At 31.5% G+C, this 26651-nt stretch overlaps 1 protein-coding gene across 1 annotated transcript; it reads right to left on the bottom strand.

The window, feature by feature from the left end:
• Positions 1–1384: 1384 nt before the first annotated feature.
• Positions 1385–25947, bottom strand: LOC106068570 (transient receptor potential cation channel subfamily M member 3-like). The gene is made up of 31 exons (XM_056033884.1): positions 25796–25947; positions 23939–24151; positions 23086–23184; positions 20211–20441; positions 19201–19280; positions 18567–18792; positions 17863–18019; positions 17649–17773; positions 17356–17527; positions 17061–17244; positions 15949–16072; positions 15710–15785; positions 15320–15420; positions 15083–15217; positions 14709–14759; positions 14448–14579; positions 14155–14325; positions 13901–13992; positions 13154–13382; positions 11443–11604; positions 11110–11334; positions 10873–11001; positions 10184–10432; positions 9897–10074; positions 9667–9802; positions 8128–8318; positions 7903–8035; positions 7624–7810; positions 7064–7155; positions 6071–6929; positions 1385–5859 (listed from the first exon to the last, which is right to left on the bottom strand). The coding sequence occupies exons 3-31, from the start codon at positions 23158–23160 to the stop codon at positions 5629–5631; spliced, it is 5133 nt and encodes a 1710-aa protein (XP_055889859.1). The 5' UTR covers positions 23161–23184; positions 23939–24151; positions 25796–25947; the 3' UTR covers positions 1385–5628.
• Between the last annotated feature and the right edge of the window lie 704 nt (positions 25948–26651).

Here is a 26651-nt window from a genome sequence, read left to right as displayed (position 1 = left end):
CAGACCATGTATTTATTATTTATATGTATAACCAATAGGGTCAATTTTATGGCACCTTTGTTTAGTCAATATTGATCAATAAATTCCATGATGCGTTGAAAAGAGACGGGGGAATGGACCGGATGATAAAGATTTTTTTAAAAAAATAATTATCTCCCTTTATCTAAAAAAAAAAAAAAATTGAAGAAATATTGGAGTAAAGGAATGACAAGGGAAAATATACCTATACTATAAAAAATAAATATAAGATTTTAGGGAACTAGGAAATTGAACTGGTCACAATTACAGAAATCTTATTTCCATCCATTAATACATCCATAGGTCTAGATTGAATTGAAAGTATTTAAAGTTAAGAACACCCACATAAAAAAACATATCATGTACAGAAATTAGTGTGCTATCTATGCATAGTTATTACTAATACTGTATGTAGATAGATGTACTAAAATGTCATTGCATGCCAACTTCAACAATATTGAATTTGGAAACCATCTGCAAATTGTAAAAGAGAAGTGTTAAACTATTTTGTAGTGAAATCTGTGCCTGAATTTTTTAGAAGCCATTCGCCCTAGACTTGAGGAAGCCAACATTCATAATAGAGCAAGCAGTGTTAAACATTTTTGATGAGAGCTGAATTTTAGTTCTGTTTGTATAACATATATATAAATGTTGAAATTGTGTTCATTTCTATTTAATTCTTGCAATAATTGATAGTCCATCTTATTTACATTATGTGGATACCAGACAGTATTATGATAAGTTATTATTGTCACTTTGAGGGCAAGACAGTAGTCCCCTTGTGTAGCCTTGGTGGTGAAGAAATTTTTGGTTAGTTTGTAGCCTCATATGTGTAGCTATTGGCTGTGCTGAACTTTTTGTTAGATTGGTGTACCCTCTTGTGTTGCTTTAGCCTTGAAGTACTTTTTAGTTGTTTAATCATATTACTTCATGTATATTTACACTTTAGAACTTTTATATAATAATCTTTAGAGAACCAATGACGTGTTGCTTTTTCCATGGGAATTACTAAGGACCTTTTTTTGTTGTTTTTTTTCAAAATAAAATACAGATTTAAGTAAAAAGAGTTATAAATAAAGTGGAGCATTCAGAAGTGACTTTAGAGGGTGGCAAGTGGGACAGCTGTGCAAATCTTTCGTCTCCATTAGCACATTGTACGAATATTCATGTCCCTGATATGAGACTTGCACCAAGGCCCTGTACACTGCTACTAAAGCCCATCTCTGAAGCGTAGACACATAGTAACTAAAAAAATGTAAACCCTTAAATAGTTCTCAATTAAACTGAGGGAATCCTGGAGAAAATTTGAATCCATAGATAATCAGATTATGCTATTTTATACCTTGATAAATTGTTTATGTGTAAATAGGTAAAGAATAATAAACAATACAACTGATGGGTTTGATTTTTGCCTCAGCAAGCTAGTAATATACATTTTATTACCATTGCATTATTACCAAACATATAAGGCACTAGAAAAATATGCAGACAACAAATTTTGTTGAAAAGAATAAAAACATGGAAACACAAGCTTCAGCAGTGAAATGCACTTTATAGCGGATCTTGGGAAAGACCAAATGTAAAACAAATTATAAACAAACAATGAAAAAAACAATTAATTTAAAAAAAAAAGGATTTTTCAATAAAATTCCCTGAGGAAGAAAATATACACAGCATTCAAAGACAAAATGTATATTGCTTCAAATAAAAAGTAGAGCAATGGTGAAAATAAGCAAGTACCAACATTCTGATAAAGCAAATGTTGCCAATGAAAATATAATTAAGCCAAAAAATTTACTGGTAATATATTTTGGATAATTAAATTTTACATGGCTTGATAACAGGATTTTTATTTGTACAATGAATACATATCACCAAGTTCTAAACATCTAATCTACACTTTAAAATAATGTAAACAGCTTTTATTAGCTTTTATTAAACTAGTAGAATAAGAAAATAGTTGACAGGAAATGACAAGTTAAATATTTCTTCTGCTAAGATGTAACACAATGTAAAACATGTTTATCTCATTACTTATTGATTCTTTACTCTTTATGTATTGAAAATTTTTATGGTAAAGCACTTTAATTATTAAACACAAAATCTGTGTAATATAAGATCCATTCAGAAATGACTTCAATGGATAAAACACAAGAAATATGAAATTTGAAAAGTAAATAAGAATTACATAATGTGAAAAATGTTTAAAAGATTTAAAAAAGAAAAATAGGATAAAGTATTTAAAAGGAAAAAAAAAATCCACTATGATCAAAGTAATTGGTCAAATAGTTTAGACCAAAACTTAATGCACCTGTTACTAAAATAAACTTGTAATTAAAATCAAACTTTGTGTTCAAAAATATTTTTGAAAAATATATAGATCCTGCAGAGAGGTTTGAGTCTGAGATTATTATTACTATTCTTATGACAGCCTGAAATGTATATAACATTCAAATTACTGTTGTTTGATTTTCTTCAAATTGTGCAGTTAAAAAATTACATCTTAAATAATATTTACTACACAGTTTATTAGAAATACATAATGCTCTTATTATGACTTTTTCTAATATGATGTTAAGAAAGTAAAAGTTTAATAGCTCATAAATGTAGGCATTTGCAAGGAGTCTGTCTTTCAGGCATTCTATAGATTGCTAGATTTCATACTTTGTTTGTAGCATAAGTAGAAAAGAGAACCTAAACTGACCACAGGCAGACTATGGTTATGTTTGCACTGAATGTGGCAAAATATGTAAATCACAGCTAATAGTGCATAGCCAAGTGAAATACTGCACTCCTAAATCTTCGGACTTGAAGACAAGTCAATTATTATTGGATGTGATCAAGTTATTTGTACATTTAAACATGTTTTATTTCTAAGCTACTGTTGAATCTTACTGTAGAAGGTACTATTGCATAGCATTTACTTTAGAAAAAAGTTTTATTCTTATAATTATCAAAACATTTAATGCTAGTATACAACATCTTTATAGGAAACTAGACTAAAAACTGATGTATAACAATCAACTAAAATACTTATATGTACATGTGTATAACAATTTAAATATATAAAGTGTCTTTGATAAATATATATTCAAAATCATTAAAAAAATATTTAATACCAGTAGTCTACACACAAAAAGTTTAACATGAAATATTTCTCTATTATTAATCTCTCTGAAACATGTACATAAAACATACAGAAGCCGAATTCATAAAAAGATAAAAATAAAAAAGATTGACAGAATGACAAATTAGATACTCTGCTGGACTATATCGCCTTCTTGACTAGATAGCATGCTGGATGATAGCATGCTGGATGATAGCATGCTGGACTAGATTTAAAAAAACAACAAAATTTGAGTCTTGAACTAATCAAGGATATGCATAAATTGTAAAACTAGCAATTTCAGGGTTCAGTAAAACAGTAACAGGACATCAGTAGAGCTCATCTTGACACATTAATGAAGAGAAATGTAACAAGAATGTAGATCTCCATTTTCATAATAGTCAAGAGATAGAGCAAAATAAATGCAAAAAAATCTTAAAATTGGGTACAGAAAATATTTATAATATAAAAGGCACATTTTATGAAGAAGAACAATTTCTAACATAAAAACAAAAAAATGTTTTTGATAAATTATTTCTTTAAAAAAGATTAGCCTGTGGAGCAGTGCTCCCAAGGTCAACAGAACAGGGAACATTAAAATTAGAAAAATAAAACAACACTTCATTGTTGGCTATGTTCAACTAAAAAAAAAATTATAACATGAAAACAAGAAGTGAGTGAGTGAGAACTTCACTGTACAGCACATAGAACAAAATATTTTTGTAAAGGTCTAGACAAAACTCAATACATGTGTGTTTCATTACATCTTTAGCACACTAGAATGTAAAAAATGCAAAAAGACAATGCTTCATCAAATTATTAGAGTCTTCTATATAGGCTACCAGTATTGAATAATTTACACACAAAAAAAACACATTATTCTTAAAGTTTAATGGACACTAGTTATGACAACATCATAAACCACTTTGACAAACATAATGTCCTCACACCATACCAACATGGCTTTAGGAAATATAGATCATGTGAAACACAACTAATAGGACTAATTGATGATTTTTCAAAAGGTTTAGATAATAGTGAACAAATAGATGCTATCTTACTAGATTTTTCTAAGGCTTTTGACAAAGTTCACCACCATAGTTTGCTTAAAAAATTAAAATATTTCGGCATTAATGGTCCACTGCATCAGTGGATTAAAGACTTTCTGATAGGGAGAGAACAAACTGTAATAATAAATGGCTCTAAATCAACACCGATAACAGTAAACTCAGGTGTACCTCAAGGAACAGTCTTGGGTCCACTACTATTTTTAATTTACATAAATGATTTACCAAATTGCATTAGTTCAGGAACAAAAGTCAGATTATTTGCAGACGATTGCATAATATATAGAACAATAAAAACAACACAAGACACAGATATTTTGCAAAGAGAATTAGATGAATTACAGAAATGGGAATCAAATTGGAGCATGTCTTTCCACCCAGAAAAATGTCAGTTGTTAAGAGTAACAAAAAAACTAAAACAAATAAATTCCACTTATCTTATTCATGGCAAACCAGTAACACAGACTAAAAACGCAAAATACCTAGGTGTTATAATAAATGAAAAACTGTCATGGAATCCACATATTGATGAAACTACAAAAAAATCAAACAAAGCATTAGGATTTATTAAAAGAAATTTCTATAAATCAAATAAGAACATAAAACTAAAATGTTATTTAACCTTGGTTAGGCCAATAATAGAATATGCATCCTCTGTCTGGGACCCCTCAACTCAAGAAAACATTAAGAAACTAGAACAGACACAAAATAGAGCAGTGCGATTCATAACAAACGAATATTCACATTTGACCAGAGTAACACCTTTAGTAAAATCACTAAATTTAGAAAGCCTTCAGGACAGAAGGCTCAAAAGTAAAGTAGCAATAATACATAAAACACTGAACCATAATCTTCAAATACAAAAACAAAATTTAATAAAATACTCTGAAAGACACAAAGATAAAGGCACATTCCTCGTCCCTTATGCTAGGACAAATTTGTACAAATACTCCTTCTTCCCTAGTGCTATTAGAGCATGGAATGGGTTGCCTGAGCTAGCCAGGAAAACCAGTGACTTGGCAGAATTTAAGTCATTGGTTAATATGCATGACTAAATGCATGACGCGTAGGATGTAATCATCTTCTTTTTTGAAGTAACGTCTGTATTATATAAGATAAGATAAGAAGACTTTCAGCAAATTTTGTAGGAAAAAAAAAGACAAAATTCAAAATGTCTTCACATTTATTGACAGACAGAGAAAACCCAAATGTCTTCAAGACAGACATTTGTTTTGCAATGAATGTTTTCTTTAAAAATTTACATTAAAATCAATTTTATAAAAATTATATTAAGGTATACAAGAACTAAGATTTAACATTTTTCTTTTTAGTGTTAAAATTATATTAGCTTCATTAAGGATTTAAAAAACTTTTATACTCATGACCAAAGTACACAACTAGGTAGAACAGCCTACAACAAAAGGGCTGCAATAGGCTTTATGACTCTTCAAATTGAATATTGTCTTGTTCAGCTAAAATCATACTAGGAACTATCATAGAATCCACAAGTTCTTGTAGGTCTAAAGCCTCATTTGATTCATATTCTTCCTGTGTTAATATTGACATGATTTCAGACCCACTATCTTCTTGTGAAGTTTGTTTTAAATCTCCTGCAGAGAACTCAGCAACTACCACTTTGGCTATATCACTAATACTGCCACGTTCATCCTAAAATAAATAGTTTGAAATAAATTAAAAGAAAATTAATTTAAGCAAAAGAGAAGATGATAGAAAAAACATTTCCAGTTTTTTTTATATATATATATATAGAAAACTACCAATTATATATTAACTTGTGATATAAAAAACATTGGGATTCTATAAAAATTACCTCCCTTTTAAGAAGGATTTCCATTAAAATTTAGAGCTTAAAAATTACCTGGGATATTTGGTGAAGTCTGCGACGTATGATGGTTTCCATTCCTTGATGCTCAATTTCTTCAGCCTTCTTTAGCTCCATCTGTTTATAGTCAACTGAAGAAATGTCCTTGTGTTTTCCATCAATCTCATTGAAATTGTCCCCTAGGGTAAACATGATGGAGGATTGGGCTACAGGGGAACAAGGTGGAGGGCAGTCCTTGAAGCAAGATGAAGTGATTGTGTCTGTAATACTGGTGTACTCCCCAATTGTTGGAGTAAGAAAGCTCCACATCATACAGGGAGGGTTTTTGTCTTGGTTGTTAGAAGTGAAACAAGCAGATGATTGTGGTAAGCTGCTGTGATTAAAGACTGCCTGAGAAATACTGGTGTTTACAGTCAATGGCTGGCCTATAGAAAAATTTTTATCTCTTAATGAACAGTTTCTGGAAACAGATGAAGAAATTGATTTATTGATATCTGCAATGTCTGTAGAGTCCACATAAAATGAAGCTGCCTGGATTTTCTCTCTCAAATTATCTTCCTGTTCTTGTCTTATAAATACAGTTTGTGAACAAGTATTGGGTTGGTTCTGAGGCTTTTCTTCCTGACTAGCAGGAGACATGTTTAAATCATTCTGATGAACTAAAGAGTTTTTCTTTGGAGCAGTTGCAATGCACATGGGCTTCATCATATCATCAATCATCTTTGAATCTTTTAATACATTTGGATTGGTTGCCAGGTTAAAATTATTACAGCTATCAAAAGAATATACATCACCAAAGGTTTCTTGAGATCCATCATTTGGAAATGACTGATTGTCTTTTCTGCTAAGATTGTCTTTTTCATTTTTATCCACAATTCCACTTTGGAACAAACTTCTGTGAAAATAAAAAGTAAAACATGTTCATTCTTTCATTTAGTCTTTAAAAAAGTAAAAAAAAAAAAGTAAATAAATGGCAGATTTGTTAAAATAATAAACAAGAATAACTATTGGCTATTAAATAATTCTCACTCATGATGCTGACTGGGGACATGTCTAAAGCTGGATTTAAAACTCCTTTTACAGGTAGAGCTCAAATGATTGGTAGTCATTTGTGTGTTTTTCTGTAATGTAAACATGTGTATTATTATTATATAATGAAAAATGTATCTCTTCTTTGTGTATTATTATTATATAATAAAAAATGTATCTCTTCTTTGATAGAACACTCAATATAAATAAAAGTAAAACATTAAGTTGAACAACATCAAAATATACAAATATTTAACAATAACTGATAACACTACATTAATGTGGATAAAACTGATTCTATTGAACAAAAAAGTGAATCAATACAGATGATAGTTATTAAATGGAATTTTCCATAGCATTTTAATATCTCACTTAAATGTCATTAGATCTTGATTTGTGTCAAATCATTTCTACCCACCACTTCTAGTCATATGCTCAGATCTAAAACATGTTTTAAAAAGTAATTTTCTAGTATTCGAAACTGCTACTATTTACATATTTTAAACATTACATCTACTTACTGGTGGTAGCAGTTTTATAGTTTTTAGTTTTCTACTTACTTCCAATGACTCAGCACTGTTAGATTCAGCTCTTCCTGTCAAAGAATCCACAAGAGTTAAAGTTTCTGATAAACACCTTTCCAAATCATCAAATCGGCTCATATGATGCTCCAAGACTCCAAGTGTAAGTTGAAGATGATTTTCCTTCATGTTAATATCATCAAGTCTCAGGGACATGTTCTCAACTCTAAAAGAAGCAAAGATTGTTACTTTATTTTAAACTGAATTCCAATTAAAAGAATATTTTGACCACAAAAAAATCTCAACCATCACTATTACCTGTCTACAATACATTTCAAACGTTCTTCGGCTGAACTTTGATGCCTTAAATCTTTTTCTCTGTGCAGGTCTTCTAAACATTCTTCTTCAAAGTCATGTAGTTTCTCAGTGTCCTCATAAGACAAAAACAATTCTAAAAAAAAAAAAAAACACAAAATGAGCTCTATTGAAATACGAATCAAATGTTTAACATTAATCTAACTTCCAAAAGAATCAAAAGCTTACTTAATCCATTGTCATAGTAGGTTCTCTTTCCTTTGCACCTGTGTCTAATGTATTTGAAGGCTAAGTAAATGTGAGTGACTAAAATAAAAGGAGGAGGAAGTATGGGTCTCATTTCATACTGGAGGACTAGACTGTATCTTTGGAACATCCAGATCTCCTTAGAGTTGGCATTGTTATGAATAAATGTGGCACTGAAACAAAAAAAAGGATAAATATTCATTTAGGTTTACTTCACTTCTTACATTATAAGATCATATTTTTAAGCTGTTTTAATCTATATTAGAGATAGCAATAGATTATAACAAGACATTTAAACAATTTATTAGGGAAAATTTAAAAAACTGTAATAACTTTTTAATTTTCAATTTATTACAGCAATAATGTTAAGTCAATCACATTTGAAACTCTTCTAATATTTAAAAAATGAGCCATTTGCCATGCGGTTACTTACTAATTATTTTGTTAATCATTTATTTTTTGCTAGAAAATTATTTTCAAATAAATGATTATCTTTAAACTTTATTAGGCCTATGATTTTTCAAATTTTCCTTAATGTCTTAACAATGTTGTACAGTGTCTTTCCTGTCTAATTTAGACTGGTCTGAAACACACACAAATTGTTGGTAATTTTTCCTTAATTTCTATTGTATAATTAGTACATTTTTAATTATTAATTTTGTTTTCTTTAATTATGACATACAAACATAATTATAGAGAACATCAAACAATCGTAAAGCTTAAAAATCTATTAGCAACCAACAAACCACACTTGGAAAACTTATTTGACAAGGCTAATAAGATTTTTAAGCATAAAAAACACCACCTGGGGTGAAGATTTTAACATTTTACATTTCACAAAGGAGATACAAGACAACAAAGAAAAAACACAACATGTCTTTTGCTTGTGTACTGCACAAATGTAAGACAAATTCCTTATGGATAATAAAGATTATTATTATTATTATTGAATAGAATGTTGGGTTGGAAATGGAGTAGACATGTTTCTGAAGTTAAATGAATTTTGTAAAATATATCTTTTATTGTTATGTACTTTAAAATTATGCCAATAAACTGAATCTGTTGTAGATAAATTACTAAATACAAAATAACTAGTAAAAATAAGAAGAAACATCTTCACATTTTTCTTTCAAGACAAACAAATTAATAATCAGTACCTAGAATGTCCTTTAGATTAACTTTATGAGGCTGCTCTAATTTTAATTAATCTTTCATCCATATAGAACACAAGAGACCTTAAACTTAAAATCTTGTTTTATCTTAAAATGTTTATATTTGTTTATTACTTATGTCTAAAGTTTTTTATTTATAAAAATATAATTTAAGAAACAATAGATGTTAGTGAGAATGTTCCATTGCTTGAATGTAAAATGAACAATAAAATTTAGTAATATCTACAATGAAGATTTAAACTATCATTTTTCTTTAAGCAATTCAATATAAACTATACGCAATTTTAGCTCTTTCAGTGTGACATTACTTATGCTGACTAAATTTAAAATCCTATAAAGAAATACTTACTTGAATCTAGCTATCAATAAGTTGATCACCAAAATATTGGCAACTAACATAAATATACACATACACGCAGGAGCCAGCCAAGAAGCATACACTGTGCAGTTGCCTTGAGAATCTCTGTTAGATTCAAGATCACAAGCTGCACAAAAATAGAGTAATTGAATAAATAATATTTAAATAATATTTTTTAAAAGCTTTTCTAAGGTAATATGGAATAAGTTTTCAGTACTTACGATCTATTTCCTCAGCAAATAATTCTCCATATATGTTCCAATAAGGGTAGAACCAAACATTTCGTAATCGCATTGGCCAAGAAACTTCTTTGTTTTGATAAAGAACAGTTTGTCTCACAATACCATAGCATGTAACAGCTAAGAAGACTATAGTCAATAAGTAACACATATCTTTTAGCTGTGAAATGAGACACACACAAAAATAATGTTATCAGAAAATGATTATGTTCAGTTTAAGCTGATATTTATTATTAATAGCAAAGAATTAAGGAAACTAAATATCTCACCAATTTGCCCATTATTTTGACAAAAGGACCCAAATATTTGTTGACCGAATAAATCTCTAGCATTTTGATATTCCAGAAAACACTGTCTAGACAGTATATCATTTGTGAATCATTTAAAGTGGAGGGGAAAAATCTTAAGGCAAATCCCATGAAAAACAAGACAATACATAAAGTATCTAGAATATTCCAAACTTTAGAAATGTAAACATTGAGTTTCATTTCCAGAGTTACTGGCTCAGAGGCAACAATCTGAAAGAAACAATAGTTTAAAGTTAAAAATAACAAGAACAAAATAAACATAATTACATTATAATTCCTGTTGCTATTATTGCAAAATAAAATGTCAAAATCTTAAAAATACTTGATTAAATAATAAAAAAATAATTTTTAATTTAATTTCATAAGCTCTTTATTGTTTTAAAAAATATGAACTGCATAGCTTGCTTTAGAAACATATCAAGCTTAAAATGAAAATCTCTTTAACAAAAACTTAGAAGAACACTGTTTTTGTTACATAATTTTTTCTAGTTTCATTTTATTTTTAAAAATTTGTTTTTAGAAATTCTATGCACTTTACATAAAATATTTACATTTAATAAATTATTGTGTAGCAAAAAAAAATCAATTAAGACCAGTGTCTATAGTTATCAACAATAATAATTTATAAAATCCCAAATTTTGTTGTCTACCTGTCTTATTTTTTCTCCTGCTGTTGTAAATATACACACCGTAACATAGATCTCAGCCCATGTTGGTATTTCCTTTAATCGGTCCAGAATCACATAAAAGTAGATACTCAAAAAAAACAAATAGCCAAGCTAAGGATAAATAAAACAATGAAAATATTAATTCATATAATTCTTAAAAATCTGGTAACTTCTATGAGTTCATCAAATTTCTTTACAAAAATATACAAAAATACTTACAAAATGTACCCAAAATTTGGTTATAGGAGCATTATAGAACTCATAGGCCTTTTTTCCCATCCTCAAAGGGCTCTTCTTTTTACCATAGGCTATTGGTGAGACAAAATGTTCAACAGTGGCATTGCCGCCTTCAACAATGCTCTCAACATTACAGTTCTCTTTAGAGATAGCCAGCAGGTTGACTTGACCAATGGGCTCAGCTCTGTCCTCCTCAAAACTGGGATCCTGTTCCAAAGATAAAGTTTTAAAATATTTAGATAACCTGAGGCAGTAGGTACAAAAGTTTAATTGAATAGAAAGGTTATTAAATAAATTTTAGTTTATCCAACTCACTTGGTCTTCACTGAGAGAACACATTGAAATGTTGTCAGCACTTGAAGCATCTTCTAATTCATCCAAATGTTCCTCCACTGTCTGTGGCATTAGCTGAAGTTCTTCTTTAGTTTTAAAATCCAAAGCAAATAAGAATGGTGGAAAGATGATTCCCAAGATAACCTGTTGATATAGTAGTTTACCTCAGCTAAATCTATCCAAAAACAAATAAAAAAGCTAATACTTCTAATGAGTTCTATAAGAAAAAGAAGCAGATGGTATCTAAAATTATTGTCTGTTTAGTACTGTTTACTATTCAACTGATGTCTCAGATTCAATTAAACAGAATAGATAATAAGTCTCAAGTTGATAGCTCAAGCTCCAGATACTAATTTTATGAATTAGTAATTATCATCATTTAAGTTCTCCATAAAATACTAACAGCATAGACTTTATGATGTTCTTGAGTTCGAGTTTTGAGTTTTTTGGCACATCAGCACACTTAAGGGCATGTCGTACCTGTAATCCCTAGATGGTTACTCTTCCTTTGTACCATAAGAACTAAGTTTTATTTAGTTAAGTCAATAAAAACAAGGTCTATTCACAGTTAAAATAGTAAAGGAAGTAAAAATTTAATAATTTAATAAAAATCTTTTGTAAATATTATATGATGTTCACAATTTCACAAATCAAATCTTCGTAGACAACCCCACCTCCTGGACAAATCCCAGTACCTTGCTGGGGTTGACACTATTGAACAGTGTCCTTAAGTTGTGCACTCTAAAAAACCTCCCCCTAATATCCTGGTATCTGGGCCAATCAATGAGGATATGTTCCTCAGTGAGACAAGAGTCATAGTACTCAAAAGTGGTGGCTCCTCTCTCTTCAGCACAAAGGAGTGCGTGATGTAGGTGTGGCCAAGCCTAAGTCTGGACATGGTCATGCTTCCATGCCTTGACAGACCCTTAGATGTGGGATGCCACCTGACATGTACCACAATCTGAGTTTGTTGTGGGTCTCGGCTTCCCACCGATCCTGCCACTCTCAATAGGTGGCAGAGGCAATACTCTGTCTCAGGTCCAAGAAGGGAATTAGGGTTACTGACACCGGTTGATTTAGGGCTCTCCAGATGAAGATGACATCCCTATGGTCAGCTGTTATTTGGTCCAAAAGCTTTAGGCTCTTATGTACTAATGGAATATCAGTCTTCATCCGCCCCAAAGCTTGCAATACAAATTTGGAGTCGGAGCATGTAATAAATTTTCTACTTTCTGATGCTTTGACGGCCATAATTGCAAGTGATATTGCATGATGTTCTTTATAGAATGCTAAAAGTAAACATAACAAGATGTTCACCATAATTATATGCAGAATACAATGCATGAAGTTTTCTACTTCTAAATTAAAATACCAGCGGACACTAGGATAAATAAATAAATTATAGCTTTTATATAGTGCTACTTTCATCCTTATAGCATGTTCAAAACACTATGGTTCAATCTCATTTGTGAACCAGTGGGGGGGAGAGGGTATCTGGGAGAGGGTTTATCCATGCTGCCATTTGGCGCTCAGTAAACACAACTCTGCTAGAGTCAAGTGTCGAACCTTGAGATAAAAAATAATAATTTTTGCCAGAAAAATAAATAACCAGAATTATTTTTGGCTTAGATTATTAGCTATATGTACAGTACGTAAATAAACTATCTACATGAGATTCTCCAAAATGATTTACCTTAATAGTGGAATATTTTCTCATGCAAAGTCCCCCAATCCACAGATCATTCAGTAGCATCTGACAACATGTGTGTGCAATAAACTGTCTATGATTGGCCAGTACAGCTAATCCAAGGCAGGTCTGGTCACTGAAGTTTTTAAGTTCATAAGTAAGAAGTTGCTGGGTGTAGTCATCATCTATTTTGTAACAGTGATTCAGCAACTCCAAGGCCAAATTTAAAAACTCCCTGAAAAATTCATAATATAAAGTGTTTCAGAATTTTATGTTAAATATGGCATATGTTTATTTGTAAAATATGACTTTCAAATATGTTCTAGATTGTGACAATTATAAAATTTTAATAAATCTAGTTTGATATGTAAATATTTTGTCCAGAAAAAATGTTAATCTCAATTTAAACAATAATGAGCTAAAAAGTTATTGAATTTATTTTTTTAAATCTAAATAGCAAGTATTAATGATTTGAAGTTTAAAAAAAAAAGAATTTAAAAAAATTGCTAGTTTTCTAAATGTTCAGTTCACCATGTTCTGAGACCACTGGCTGTCAAAAAAAAATCGTGGATGCATGAAATATTGTCACAGTTAGGTAGGGCATCACTGTAATACAAGGCTGTTCTCCGGTCCAGATTCTCAGCAAAGTCTAAAGAAGACACTTCATGCTGGGGCTTTTTTTCTCTGTCTCTTGTGTAGTGCAAGTTTCTTGTTTTATCTCATTTTACTTGGATAAAAGAACAAAAAACTTACTCTGAATGTGCTCTAAATGACTGCTCTATTTCTGAACCATCTTGTTCAGCTTCATGAGCCATTGCACTATATAATTTGCCAGCTATGAGTGCCTGATTTGTGAATAATGAAAAATCATAATTTCATACAATCATGTAATCTAATTTAGTAAAGAAAGAAAAAATAATAATTAGCATTGATAAATTATACATTAAAGATTTTCAAAACATCTTCCTATTTCAATAGTTTTATTTTGAACAACAATAACGACTTGCTTTTGCCATAGCTTCTTCTCCATGTTGCCACATAAAAAGTGCCATCTTTTGTCTTCTCATCAAGACAGCCCAGATCATGAGATCATGGAATGGATACATTAAAAGTACTTCTGCTTGCTTAGTGTTGAGAGGTTGAGAAAATGAGTTCATCAATGTGGTCACAGATGAAGCCTAAGGAAAAATTGAAAATAAACAATTTACAATGAAATTAACATTCTCTGATTGAATTTCTCAAGTAAGTCATTTAACAAATCTATTTGCATATAAACTTAAATAAAAGAAAAATAACATACTTTGTGTTTAAAAGCATAGTATCTCTTTTTAAAGACTTTGCGGCAATAAGATGATCTAAAGCCACCTCCAATTAGAAACTGCAGCACTAAACCAATATCTGGCAGTGTATAGTAATAATTAGAGGGCACATTCTGTCAAAAGAATTGTGATTTGAAAAAAACAAAAAGTCTTTTAGATATTTGCTAAATAAAAGAAAAATCAATTACAAAAATCCAAACATACAAGAACTAACATAAGCATTGTAAAATAGCTGTACTAACCTTTTTAACATCTCTGATCAGATAACGAAGTGAGTTGGTTGGACCTTGCCGCTGTTTAGTATAATTAAAGAGGTACCAGTCAAATTTTGTACTTCTAGGAGTGCTTAAATTATATTTCTTAAATATCTAACTAAATCTACATAATGTTGACAATAAATCACAATAAAATATTAGTCCTGATTTGTAGACCAAAAAAATAAAAAAATAAAAGTCAAGAAAAGTTACAGAAATTATGAAAGGGATCAATACCACAACATTACCACTTTCAAGAATGTCATTAGCTGCAATTTGCAAAAAAAAAAAATGTAAACCTCTCAGTACCACTAACATAAATAAACATAGCAATTAAAAAAAACAAAACATTATTAACTCACACAATTATATAAATCCTCAAGCCTGGGTATGGTCAGGAATGTATGCATACTGACTCCATTTTCTAGGAGAAGTTTAACAAAATCAACTCTGTCATTTATCAAGGCATCCATCATGGCTACTTCAAGGGCACCTTCCTAAAAACAAAAAAGTAAAAGGAATGAATGTCCTTCTCTATCAACACAATTTCTAGAGTTTTAATTATAATTTAAAAGAAACTTCTTTCAGATAAAACTTACTGGCCATTCTTGTCCATAAACAAAAATATGACTTCGAGCTATGTCCACTCTATCCCAGGTTAATGCCAAATTAAGCTGATCTATAGGATTGGCAGTCGTACCTAAAGAAATAAAAAAAAATTATATTGACATAATACATATAAAGTACATAATCTATATATTGTTCCTCAAAAATATAGCTCCCTCCTACTGCTATTCATACACCAAATCAAATATACATGCTCACTATAGCCATCTTTAACCCACCCTTTCCTTTTTCTCTTTAAATTAAAAGTATGGCTGATGACTATGTAGCCTATTGCTTTTTTTCATTTTCTCACATTGCTAATTAGAAAGGTTAATTGTGTTTTCAGTGAAATCTTTCCTTAAAAAAAACATTATACAAGCAACCTTTTAATAAAGCAGTAAGTATGGCTAAGTCAATATCCTTAGAATCTTCATTGTCTCCCATTCTAAACACTGTAATCTGTAACAAGAAAATAAAATCTTATAAATAAACAAATATTTTAATTGGCATGATCAATCTTCTGATTCATTTATAAGAGATTCTTAAAACTAAGAAATTAAAATACTCTGACATTATTAGGACTGCCATGAATGCAATTTACATTGGCATAAATAATAATTACCAGTTCTTTTTTCTTGACACAAAGCATAATTTCAATGAAAAGTTTTTCAGCTTGTTCCTGACTGTACATGAATGTCCTCTGTATGGTGAGAATCAACTGGTCCCTTAGACACTCTGCCATTGTGCTACAAACAAACAGTATTTTCTCCATAACTTCAGTGGCACCCATAATAGGAAAGAATTATATATATAGTTCTCTCTCTATTTTGGATCTTACATAAGTTTATTTATGCCTCTTTGCAAAATTTTGTTTTTATAAGTGTATTAATGTTAGAGTATGTCTTTGACGTAAAATAGTCAATATTAAAAACCCTAACCTGAAACAGTATACACAATGTATCAAAGAAAAAAAATATAAAAATACTTTAAAAAAAAAAACAAAGCTTGTATTAAGTGTAATTGTATCAATTAGTTTGGAGAAAGAAGGGCTATCTGGGTGAAGGTAATTGTGATATCTTTAAATGTATTTTTTTCAAGTTGTTCGACTTCAAGCCAATATACTAACCACTGTACCAGCAAAGTGCTTATGAAATAGAAGATTTCATTGCTATTGTTAGTTTCAAACTTTTAAGTGACAAAGTAGAAAGGGGACTAATTCAACCTCAACATCAGCCAAGTACAATTTCTTTCCCTTGTTAGATACCAAACAAAATAATTAATTACCAATAATACATTAACTAATAGGTTATTTTTTAATTAATTTTTGTTTTGTCAGGTGCAAGAAATTATTGTGCAAAGTTTCAACTTGATGTGAGAATGGTTATGGGAGGAATAGCATGTTCAAACTTTTTACCAGACAGGCAAACAGATTGTAAAAAAAAAGTGAAAGGAAATTAAAACTGGATCCATCAATATTTCAGGACAAACTGTAGTGTCATAAGCCCAAAGCTATTTTTCTCTTTATTACAAGTCTTCTTTCTTATGAACCAAATAATGTCACATCAATGCTTTATATCTAGCCTAACAACCTAAAACTTACTAATTACAAAGTAATCAGGCAAGGCAACAGGAAAAATATATATTTGTTGAAGTCCAAGGCAGACACTTATGAAACCAACTTTCAGTCATACTAATTAATTTGCCTCTTAACCTAAAAAATGTGAAAGTACAAACCCATCATCCATAGTGTACTTGTGGGCAAACGCCAAAAGATCTGCAGCTCGACCACTACCATCACATACAACAACTGGAACTGGGGGAGTGTCTGTAACATACTCTAAGACAGAACGTATAGTGTTGGCCCCACCTTCCAGCACCACACAGATCACAGGAACAGAATGGCCTCTGAAACCACTCCCTGAAAATTAATGAGTATAAACAGAGACGGTTTTTATTATTTAATTTTCCATCAATAAAATTAAATGTTATCTTTAAATCAATAGCCTAAGAATTTCATTTTTTTTTTTACCTATGCCAATTTTTTGCTGAGCAATGTACTTTTCAAACTTCTTTCGAAAAAGAATTTCTCCTCCATATTTACCCACAGTTCCATTGTCTACCAGTACAAAGTAAGAGTGGTTATTATTTAAAACTGAAGAATTTGATTTTGTAGAAGACACACAATGGTAGGGAACAACTTTCTGAAAAATGAATTGTATAAATGATATTTTTTAAAATGTCTAATGTCAACTTAATTTATTTGTAAATTTTAAAAGTCGTGAGTAATTTAAATTTGTAAAAAATATAAAAAGAGCTACTTACATCTCTCCCTATCAAAGACTCTTTGTTTTCCACAATACCCCATTGTGTTATACCAATAGCAACTACTTTATTGTGTGTCTTTGTTGTTCTATCACTAATGGCATCCCCTACATGTTTGGTTACACCTTCAGTATAAAGTAAAAATTATTGAAAAGATGCACGAATCTAGGCAATATTTAAAATCATTAACTAATGAAAATATTATATATGTCACCTGTATTTGTGCCATTTGTGACTATCCAAGCTCCTGTTGTTCTAGCAGCTTTAAGCAACCCTTTTCTGAAGACCCGCTTTAATTTGGGCTGAAGTTCAAAGTTTAATATTCCTCCATGTACTGTTATAAGCAGCTTAGGAAGATCTAGACCCCAGTGCTGAACAAAAATATTGCAACATGAAAATTATGAAATGATGCTGTGGAAAACTGAAGGCTGGATTTAAAGGAGGGCAGGTGGGCTACTGTAACAGGGCCTCTAAAAGAGAGGGGGTCCCACAAGAGAGAAAATAAATATGAATTTCAACGGTCAGAAACTTTTATATTATATTTGTTTCATATGTTTACTGACAATACTTTAAATCTTTATGTTGGTAATACTGTTGTGATTAAGAGGTGTCATCTTGTAGCATGCTCATGATGATGATAATATACAAATGCTGTTCCAGATATGTAGATCTAGATATTAAATATTTTTTTAAAAGAAGGAAAAAGTTAATAAACTTATAAGTATTCTTGTTCTTCTAAAGAAATGGCATGCTTTTAGATATAAGTATAATTATTAACAAGTGGATTTTATAAAAATGTCCACACAGTGTATAATAGGGGCCTCCTTAAGAAAACCTGCCCTGCCTGGGGGCCTTCAGTTAACTTAAGTTCAGCTTTGGAACAACTTATCGTACTACCTGCTAAACTGATAGACAAACCTTAAATAGAAGAGTCAAAACATTGTCCTGTCTTGTGTCTAGGCTACTTAGTCTCATGTACTGTGCTTTACTGGGATGTGGGCCCCCTTGAAACTCGATTGTTCCATATGCATCAGTTGGCTTTGGCTCAGTATGCTTTAAAGGATGCCATTTTTCTAAATGGCCACTCTCTAGCCAGGAAGCCCCAGTTTGTCTATGCCAATATTCATTTCTTCCACAAGAACATCTGCAGAATAACTTCAATAAGTGAGGTATAGATCTAGATTCTAATATAAAGTTTAGATCACATTTAATTAAAGGTTGTTACTTAATGATAGACGATGTGTATGTTCGATAGTGCAATATTAAATATAAAGCTTAATAGATCTAGCCTTGGAGACTATACTGATACTCTATAGTGACTATAGATCTATAATACTATAATTATAATTAATAATAATTAGATTTAGATCTAATAGAATTTATAGATCATCTATAGTGTTCTTTTCTATGTATCATGACTAGAATCTAGAGTCTAGAGTAAAAACAATGAAAAACATTTCGTGATGTCATCAATTAGATCTAATATCTGATTTATTCCCTTTTCCTTCTTACATTTTATAAATTAATTAATTATGAAATATTTGACTGTTACCTCGTGGTATCTCGAAGTGATGGAATAAATTTGATACATTCTCTTTTCACAAATGTTTTTTCTACCCAAGATCTCTGGCTCTAAAATACAAAGGTTGGAAAAATACCTTATTATAAGTAAGCAAGGTCAGAAAGAAGATGGGGCTTTAAAAAAAAAACACTGAACCTGGCGACACCCAACCATAACCAAACTATTGAGTTATTGAGTAGATGTGTGATAATATGTTGATATTTTTGACATAGGAACTTAGGCTACTAGATCTATATAGATATAAAATGTGTGTGTGTGTGTAAATGTAGATCTTTGTAATCTGTATGCATCATTTAGGGAACAAGAAGAATTGCTGTAATATTTTGTATTTTTTAGATATTATATAAATGCTAATATTTCATAACCAGCTTTGAGTTGTCAGCCTCCACCCACATTTTCTCTTAGAAAGGTGTAACGTGTGTGTCATGGCAAAAAAAAGATATCCGAACATACAATATATATCCATATACAAATTAAATGGGGAAACAATTGGAGAGACTATAGTTCAGAACTGAGATGCTTGGAGGAAGCTGTTTGGTGACTTAGCTTATATAATACAGACGCTACTTCAAAAAAGAAGATAATTACGTCCTACGCATTTCATGTGTCAATGTATTCAATGCACGTTAACCAATGACTAAAACTCTGCCAAGTCGCTGCTTTTCCTAGCCGATATATTTATTGCTCCAGAAGAAACCACAGGCAGAGATGAGATGGAAGAGTCAACTGAGCCACTATAGCAGACTGTGATGGCGGACAAAGGAAAAAAAGGACATGTAAACTTTCAAAAGAAAACAGAAAACTTTGTAAAATTCTATCAGGTAAAAAAAACAAACAATTCTTAACAATATTTCAAGCAGTGTGAGTTACCAGAACATATATTAGGGGTGAGATTGTTATGAGACCTTCATCATGCATTATTCTCAGTTAACTAGTTGTTAGTTCGTAGTGTGCTTTGTGAAAGTTAAAGCAATATTTACCACATCCAACATAAAAATCTGTGATGGCAATGTGTTGAAGCTGCCTGTGGAAGAAAATGACCGCAGCTCGCCAATTGATTTATTCCATCCATTTGCATGCACATCACTTCTCTTACGACGGCGGCAGTCGAGCCTGGAAACGGGTGGCCTGAAGTCATCAAGCATGTGCCTTGACAACATCCCTGCAGTGCCCGGTCTGGCTGTGATGATACCATTGACTGTCAGTTCTTGCTGTTGACAAAATTTAAAGTTAAATACTAACACATGTGAAAGTTGAATACCACTTTCAAACTACAAATCATTACCTATAGTACAGTGTTTCCCAAACTTGTTTCCATAACGTACCACTGCACATTCTGAATCTGATTATTCAAATGAACACTGCTTATGTTTGTAGGATGGATTTTTTTAAATTAAAAAATAGCACCTATTTACAAATATATTAATGACTTTTATGGTATTATATCCCGGAAGAGCATAACTTTTGATATCAGGCATGATCCACTACTAGATCTAATATATTATTATTTTATTTTATTTTGCTAGCTCAGACAATCCAATAAAAGAAATTTAGAAGTAAATATCTAGAAAGATCTAAAGCGGGATCTATACATGTGTGGGCTTTATAGTCTGTAGATGCAATAAAATAGTATATTTTTTCTCTCATTATATCCTGGAAAAGCATAACTTTTGATATCAAGCATGAATTGTAACATCATTATGTCTAAAAATCTAAGTTGTCTAAATCTATGGATTATATGACTTTTTAAATTTTATTGATATACAATACACTTACAGAAGTCTCAAATAAATATATGTCATTCAATATTATAAAAGAAGAGGTGAAAATTATCTAACATATGGTATGCAATTTTTAGCATCCCCGAAAGGGGAAAAGACGCTATTAGTACTATTAGTTTTGTGTGAAATTTCTGTCCGTCTGTCCGTCCATCCAGTTTAGATCTCATAAACTAAAAAAGATAGTGAAAATCCGACATCATAACATTTTAATCCATTCAAAGTTTTGATGCAATGGCTACTTTTTTCTTTTCTAAAAGCGAATAATCTATTTTTTTAAATCACTCATGCAAGTAGTTTTTTCATAAAAACTATTTACAACTATTCACTATTAATAGTAACAAACACGGGAGGCTCTTTAGTAGGGGAGATAACTATTTACCATATTTTCAACACATTTATGCAAATGGTTATAGACTTTTGTTAATTTTTTTTTTTTTTTTTTTTACATTTACATTGCTACGTTATGTAAGTTCTGTCCTACTAATTACTACACTTACCCAAAAATAATGTTTACTTTTTTTAAGAGAAAAAAATCTATTTAGTATGCATATAGTAGGACATAATTTAAAACAACTATTAATAAGTAGGTATTCATAATATCGCGTGAACTACTATGCTTCAATGCATCCATAACACACTTCACTAAAGGAATTTTTATTTTTTTTACGGAAATTTATTTTTTTTTTTTTTTGAGGATTTGAAAAAGAGATTGACCCTTTACAAAACAATTAGATATTCATTATGAGGCATCAGTTAAGCCAGGTTCGCACCAAACTTTGCATTCACTTTCAACTATCCTTTGGTCTGCTGGACCGGTGGGGCACCACACAAGATTTGTCAATCTTTCTCCATTCTTGATGAATTTAATTCTGATGTTCTCTCTGAAAATATTGATACCTGCCTTTTTATCTGCCTGGGTGAACCACTTCCGGAGTTCATGTTAGTCTAGTTTCATAACCTTGTTAGTTATTACTATATCTGCTTCATATTTTAGCTCATTAACTTATTTTAGAGTTTTATTAAACGATTACCTATTATTTTATATGTAAAGCAAAATATTGAAATAAAATATTATTTACAGTAATTTATTCTTGTAAATCTATAAATCTGACGCATTTTGACACATATTACATGCAGGCAGCATTTAATTTATAGTTGTTTTTTTGTTACGAACTTCTGAAAATCCACATTTTTTGTGTTTTTTACCTCCTTTTTTGAAAAATGATAAATACAATAAAATGCAACATTCGCCACAAGTAAATAAATTTAAAACATTTTTTGACAAGTTTGAAAAAAAAAATGAGCGTGTTATCTGTGTGCACATAAATGTTTTTTTACTAAGTTTCATCTCTGGGAGTCGTATAATTTCTCTTTTCTTTAAATCTCCTTCAAAAACAAGGGTTTTGGAAAGTCAAAAAGAAATCGAAAAAAAAAAAACGACTTTTTACAAATGTGTACCTTTCTTGATATTTGAGCTATATGTATAAATTTGGTATCCTCGGTCTTTAAATCACGATTCCTATCCAAATAAAAAAAAAAAAAAGCTATATGACCATTTTGAAAAATCGGTTTTGGGTCCCGACTTTAACACATACTTAGCAAACCCAGAGCTTTTTTTTATTATTATTATTCTTTAAAGTGTTTTTCAATAATAACGCTTTTTTTTTTTACATAGCTTATATCAACTCTATATGGTAAAAGGTTTTTACACGTTATTTCTCCCACATCTTGAGACCTGAGTGAACATTTTTGTTAATGCATTTAAAAAACGACCATGTTAACATTCACAAAGATAGGCCTACACCCTTCTTCCCTCCCCCTTTCACATCTGATAGGATCATGGAGAAAGCCTATTGGTAAAAATATTTCTAATCGTACAGATTAGTATGTCTTTGTCGGTCATACATATAGTTACGTGATTGATCCAAACTTATTGATACAATCACACTTAATATAAGCGTTTTTTTTGTTTGTTTCCTTGTGGACCTACATGCACATGTATGCTAATTTATGTACCTGTATTCGTTGTTTTGTTTTGTTGTTGTTGTTATAGGGGGAGACAATGTACACTCACCACTTGTTGAGAAAGAGATCTTGTAGAAATAGAATTGGAGTTGTCTTTACTTGGTATCGATTTCTGATAAGCCATCCCTGCGGCTATAAAATACCATCGCTAATCAGATAAGAATAAATAATGTTTGAGTTGACCCATTCGCAGTTTAAAATAAAATGTTTTGTTCTCATTCACACACAAAAATGGTATGTAGACACTTCTAATTGTTAAGTCCTATTCCAAAGCGAGTGCCGTATGATTCTATTAGGAAATACTACTTGTGAATGAATATCCACTAGTTAGTGGCGAGCCATTCTTTTAATTCTCTTTTGAAAGTTATAGTCCTAGCGAGTTCAAGTCCAACTAAAAAACATCCAAATAAAAGTAAAATATATTTTTAAAAAACGTGACAAAATTGTTTAAAGTGGGTCAAAATATATTTTACATTGGCCACAATTGCATATCACGAGTTAAACTGACAAGTCTTACAAATCATAGAACGCGCGATTTGTTAGTCGAGGATAGGCTTTTATAAAATGGGGATAAGAAGTGGGATGCCACAGTCTTTACTTCGATAGGCCTAATTATCATTTAATATTATTAATGACTTATGGCGAGTGCGTTCTAGACTTAACGTGAACTGACGGATATGACATTTCCACACAATGATGTCAGTAACGAGCTTGCTGGATTTCGCAATTTATATAAGTGCTGAAGACTTTGAAGCGATTCGTGATTTGGCTAGTCAATCTACAATGTGCCTATATTTGGAGCATTGTGTCTGTAACATCAACGCGCTTAAAACGCTCGATTTACAATGAATTGTATATGAATATTAAATACATCTTTACAATTTACCGTTAAATGTACTTACAAGGTTGTTGATGAAACAATGATGGTGTCTCGTTAACTGATGATTGGTAGCAAATAGTCACCATCCCTAGAATACGTCAGCTGTTTTAAATCTACACACACACACACACACACACAACACGTACAATATGCTGTCTAGTCTCTACATTGGCTAGTAGACTGAATGGGACAAGCGAAGACAGGTACGACCACTGGTCATCAAAAGGTGACGTCACTGAAATATGCAAATGTTCATTATACCAATGGGCTAGTTAGACGATTGCGAATGCAATGTCAGAATTATGAATGTCGCATTGCCCATGCCCTCTTTGAACTATTACAAGGTCTAACTGACAAGTACGATAGTGTTAGGTAGGCTACAAATAGCCGAATAGAATAAGTCTAGAGTCAAGACATATTAATGCCAGGAGATAATGTTCTGTTTGCAGGGTAATATCTTTAAATTGACACTTAGGATTGAATATATCAACTGATTTTCATAAGTATGATTTCGACACGTATTCCAACTTTGTTCTTTGCGAACAGCAAGGAAATGTTTTCTACAATAATTATTCTTAATATTAATATTGCATATAAAAAGTAAAGTAAATAAGTAAAGTACCCCTTTCTGACCTTCTGTTTTTTTTTTGTGGCTCAAGGTTAACGAGAAAGTCATGTGCCCAGCAGAATGACCAATCGCATTTACTTTTCTCCTAATGTCAGGAACCATTAGAGTTGGTTTGATTCAGTAGCGCTCAAATAATTCCGAAATTCAAAATGCCACTGCTCACCAAAATTCAATATCAATTGTCTACTTTAAACAATCGTCATTATTATAATAATCAAACGTCCTTTAATGAGGATTTGAAAGAATGAAATCCTCTCTTTAAAACCCAAGACAGAAAACGTACGGTTGTGCCTAACCCGTGTAGGCCTTATGATTCCATACAGGTCAATAGCAAGTGGCTTTCCCGAAACATATTGAATCGGAATGCAAACTATATATAATGATGGTTAAGTAGGGAAACACTGTTATGTGCTGTCTAGACTGACGTGGATATCCGTCTGTCTATATTATGTCGAATTTCGTACTTTGCTAGTAACATATGCGGGTGCATGTGTATTAATCTATATGGTAGGCCCGTTTGTGTATCACGTTTAGATCTCAACAACTGAACGCCATGACAATAAGATTTCACAATCTCTTGTACCTTGCTAGAAGTAGCCTAGCTGCTTTTGGTCTTCTGTAAAAGTAGGTCGCACTCCGAAATCAATGCTGCTAATGGTACAATCGGATTTCCCCAATTCCGATCGTCAGTTTAAATGGCCATATCTTTAGTGAGTTCCTCGTTGTTTACAGCTGACGACCACGCTGTCAACGGATTGCCTGAATCAGCCACGAAAACTAACGACTTAGCAATAGGCAACATGCATGACTAGAGGGAACACAGGAACAAGCGTAGGAGGAAACCAACTACTCTTTTTAAGTAACGTGTGTAATTGATAAGATAATTAAGATTGTCATTGCAACACGGTCAACTATTAGAGGGGCGAATATCCTCATGAGCTCAATTATTTAACCGCGTCTTTAAAACAAGTTAAATATTTTTAAAAATATCTAAAAAAACAAACTAGCTTATATTGAGAGAAATTAATTATTTTGAATCAGTCATAACTGTACACAATTACGTAAATTACTCTGGTCTTGTGGCTTCTAAGCGTCTGCATTCTTGAATGTTGAGTCCCTTCGCGCATAAAAAAAAATGCAACACTAGAGAAATAAAAATACTTTAACAATGTAGCGACTCAAATATGAATGATAATGCTCGTATATTTAAAAAGCACCAAATCATCACATCTAGATACAAATGACACTTACCGATTGCAACAGTTTCGTGTAATCAATTAATTCAATATCATTTAGGTGTTAGCGTATTGCAACTTATCCTAGACTGAAAAGATGGTCAGAAAAGCTACTGATATTAAATCCTTTTGCGTAACAAAGTTGACCAGAAAAGTTGGCGGGGCAACGATGAGATTTCTCCCACAGGGGCAAGCTATTTATACCAACGTTCACGTCTAAGGGATTGGAACATGTACAAGGCATACAATTTCATGGTTCAATAATTGAGTCCATGGGGATGTTTGCCCCACATAGTTGGTCAACTGTGACCGTGTTGCAAGGACAATCGTTGACAGCATGGACCTCAGCAGCTTGTAAACAACGAGGAACTCACTAAATAAGAATTAGGTTTAAGCTGAGACCTATCCAGTGGCGTAGCTAGGGTGGGGGGGGAGGAGGGGGGAGAATGTGAAAATCCCCCCATATGAAGGGGGCCCCAAATGAGTGTTTTTTACGTTAAGTATTGAATATTACGCAAAATGCTGGGGTCCCAAAAGAGGTCAAGCCCCCGGGCCCCCAAATGATGGCAAATTCCTAGCTACCCCCCTGGACCTATCTGTTGTCTAGAGTAGTGGTGTGTATAGTGTAGAGGATTGGTAGTTTTGAAAAGGGGTATTATTCATCTAGTTTAAAAAAGAAATGATCAATATGTATGTGCTTATAATATGCATAATTAATAAAAAAAAATAGATCTAGTTGCTACACACTTGAGAATCCTAACTAGCCCTTGGATATAGATCTCTTTAGAGCACTATCAACGCGATAGACATTTTACTTCATTTAAGACACACACAAAAAAAACAACACAAAAACATGCGTATATACTGGGCAA

Source organism: Biomphalaria glabrata, chromosome 1 (assembly GCF_947242115.1).
Source record: "Biomphalaria glabrata chromosome 1, xgBioGlab47.1, whole genome shotgun sequence".
Lineage (NCBI taxonomy): Eukaryota > Metazoa > Mollusca > Gastropoda > Planorbidae > Biomphalaria > Biomphalaria glabrata.
Note: the sequence above shows the minus strand (reverse complement) of the source record. Positions and strands in the feature narration are given on the sequence as shown.

Excerpts from the sequence above, each read along its gene's own strand:
- LOC106068570 (XM_056033884.1), bottom strand. The coding sequence starts at position 23,160 with ATGGCTTATCAGAAATCGATACCAAGTAAAGACAACTCCAATTCTATT. Across the intron at positions 17,774-17,862 it reads CACAAATGGCACAAATACAG|GTGTAACCAAACATGTAGGG; the intron begins GTGACATATATA and ends TTTATACTGAAG. Across the intron at positions 10,075-10,183 it reads TCAAAATAATGGGCAAATTG|CTAAAAGATATGTGTTACTT; the intron begins GTGAGATATTTA and ends CTCATTTCACAG.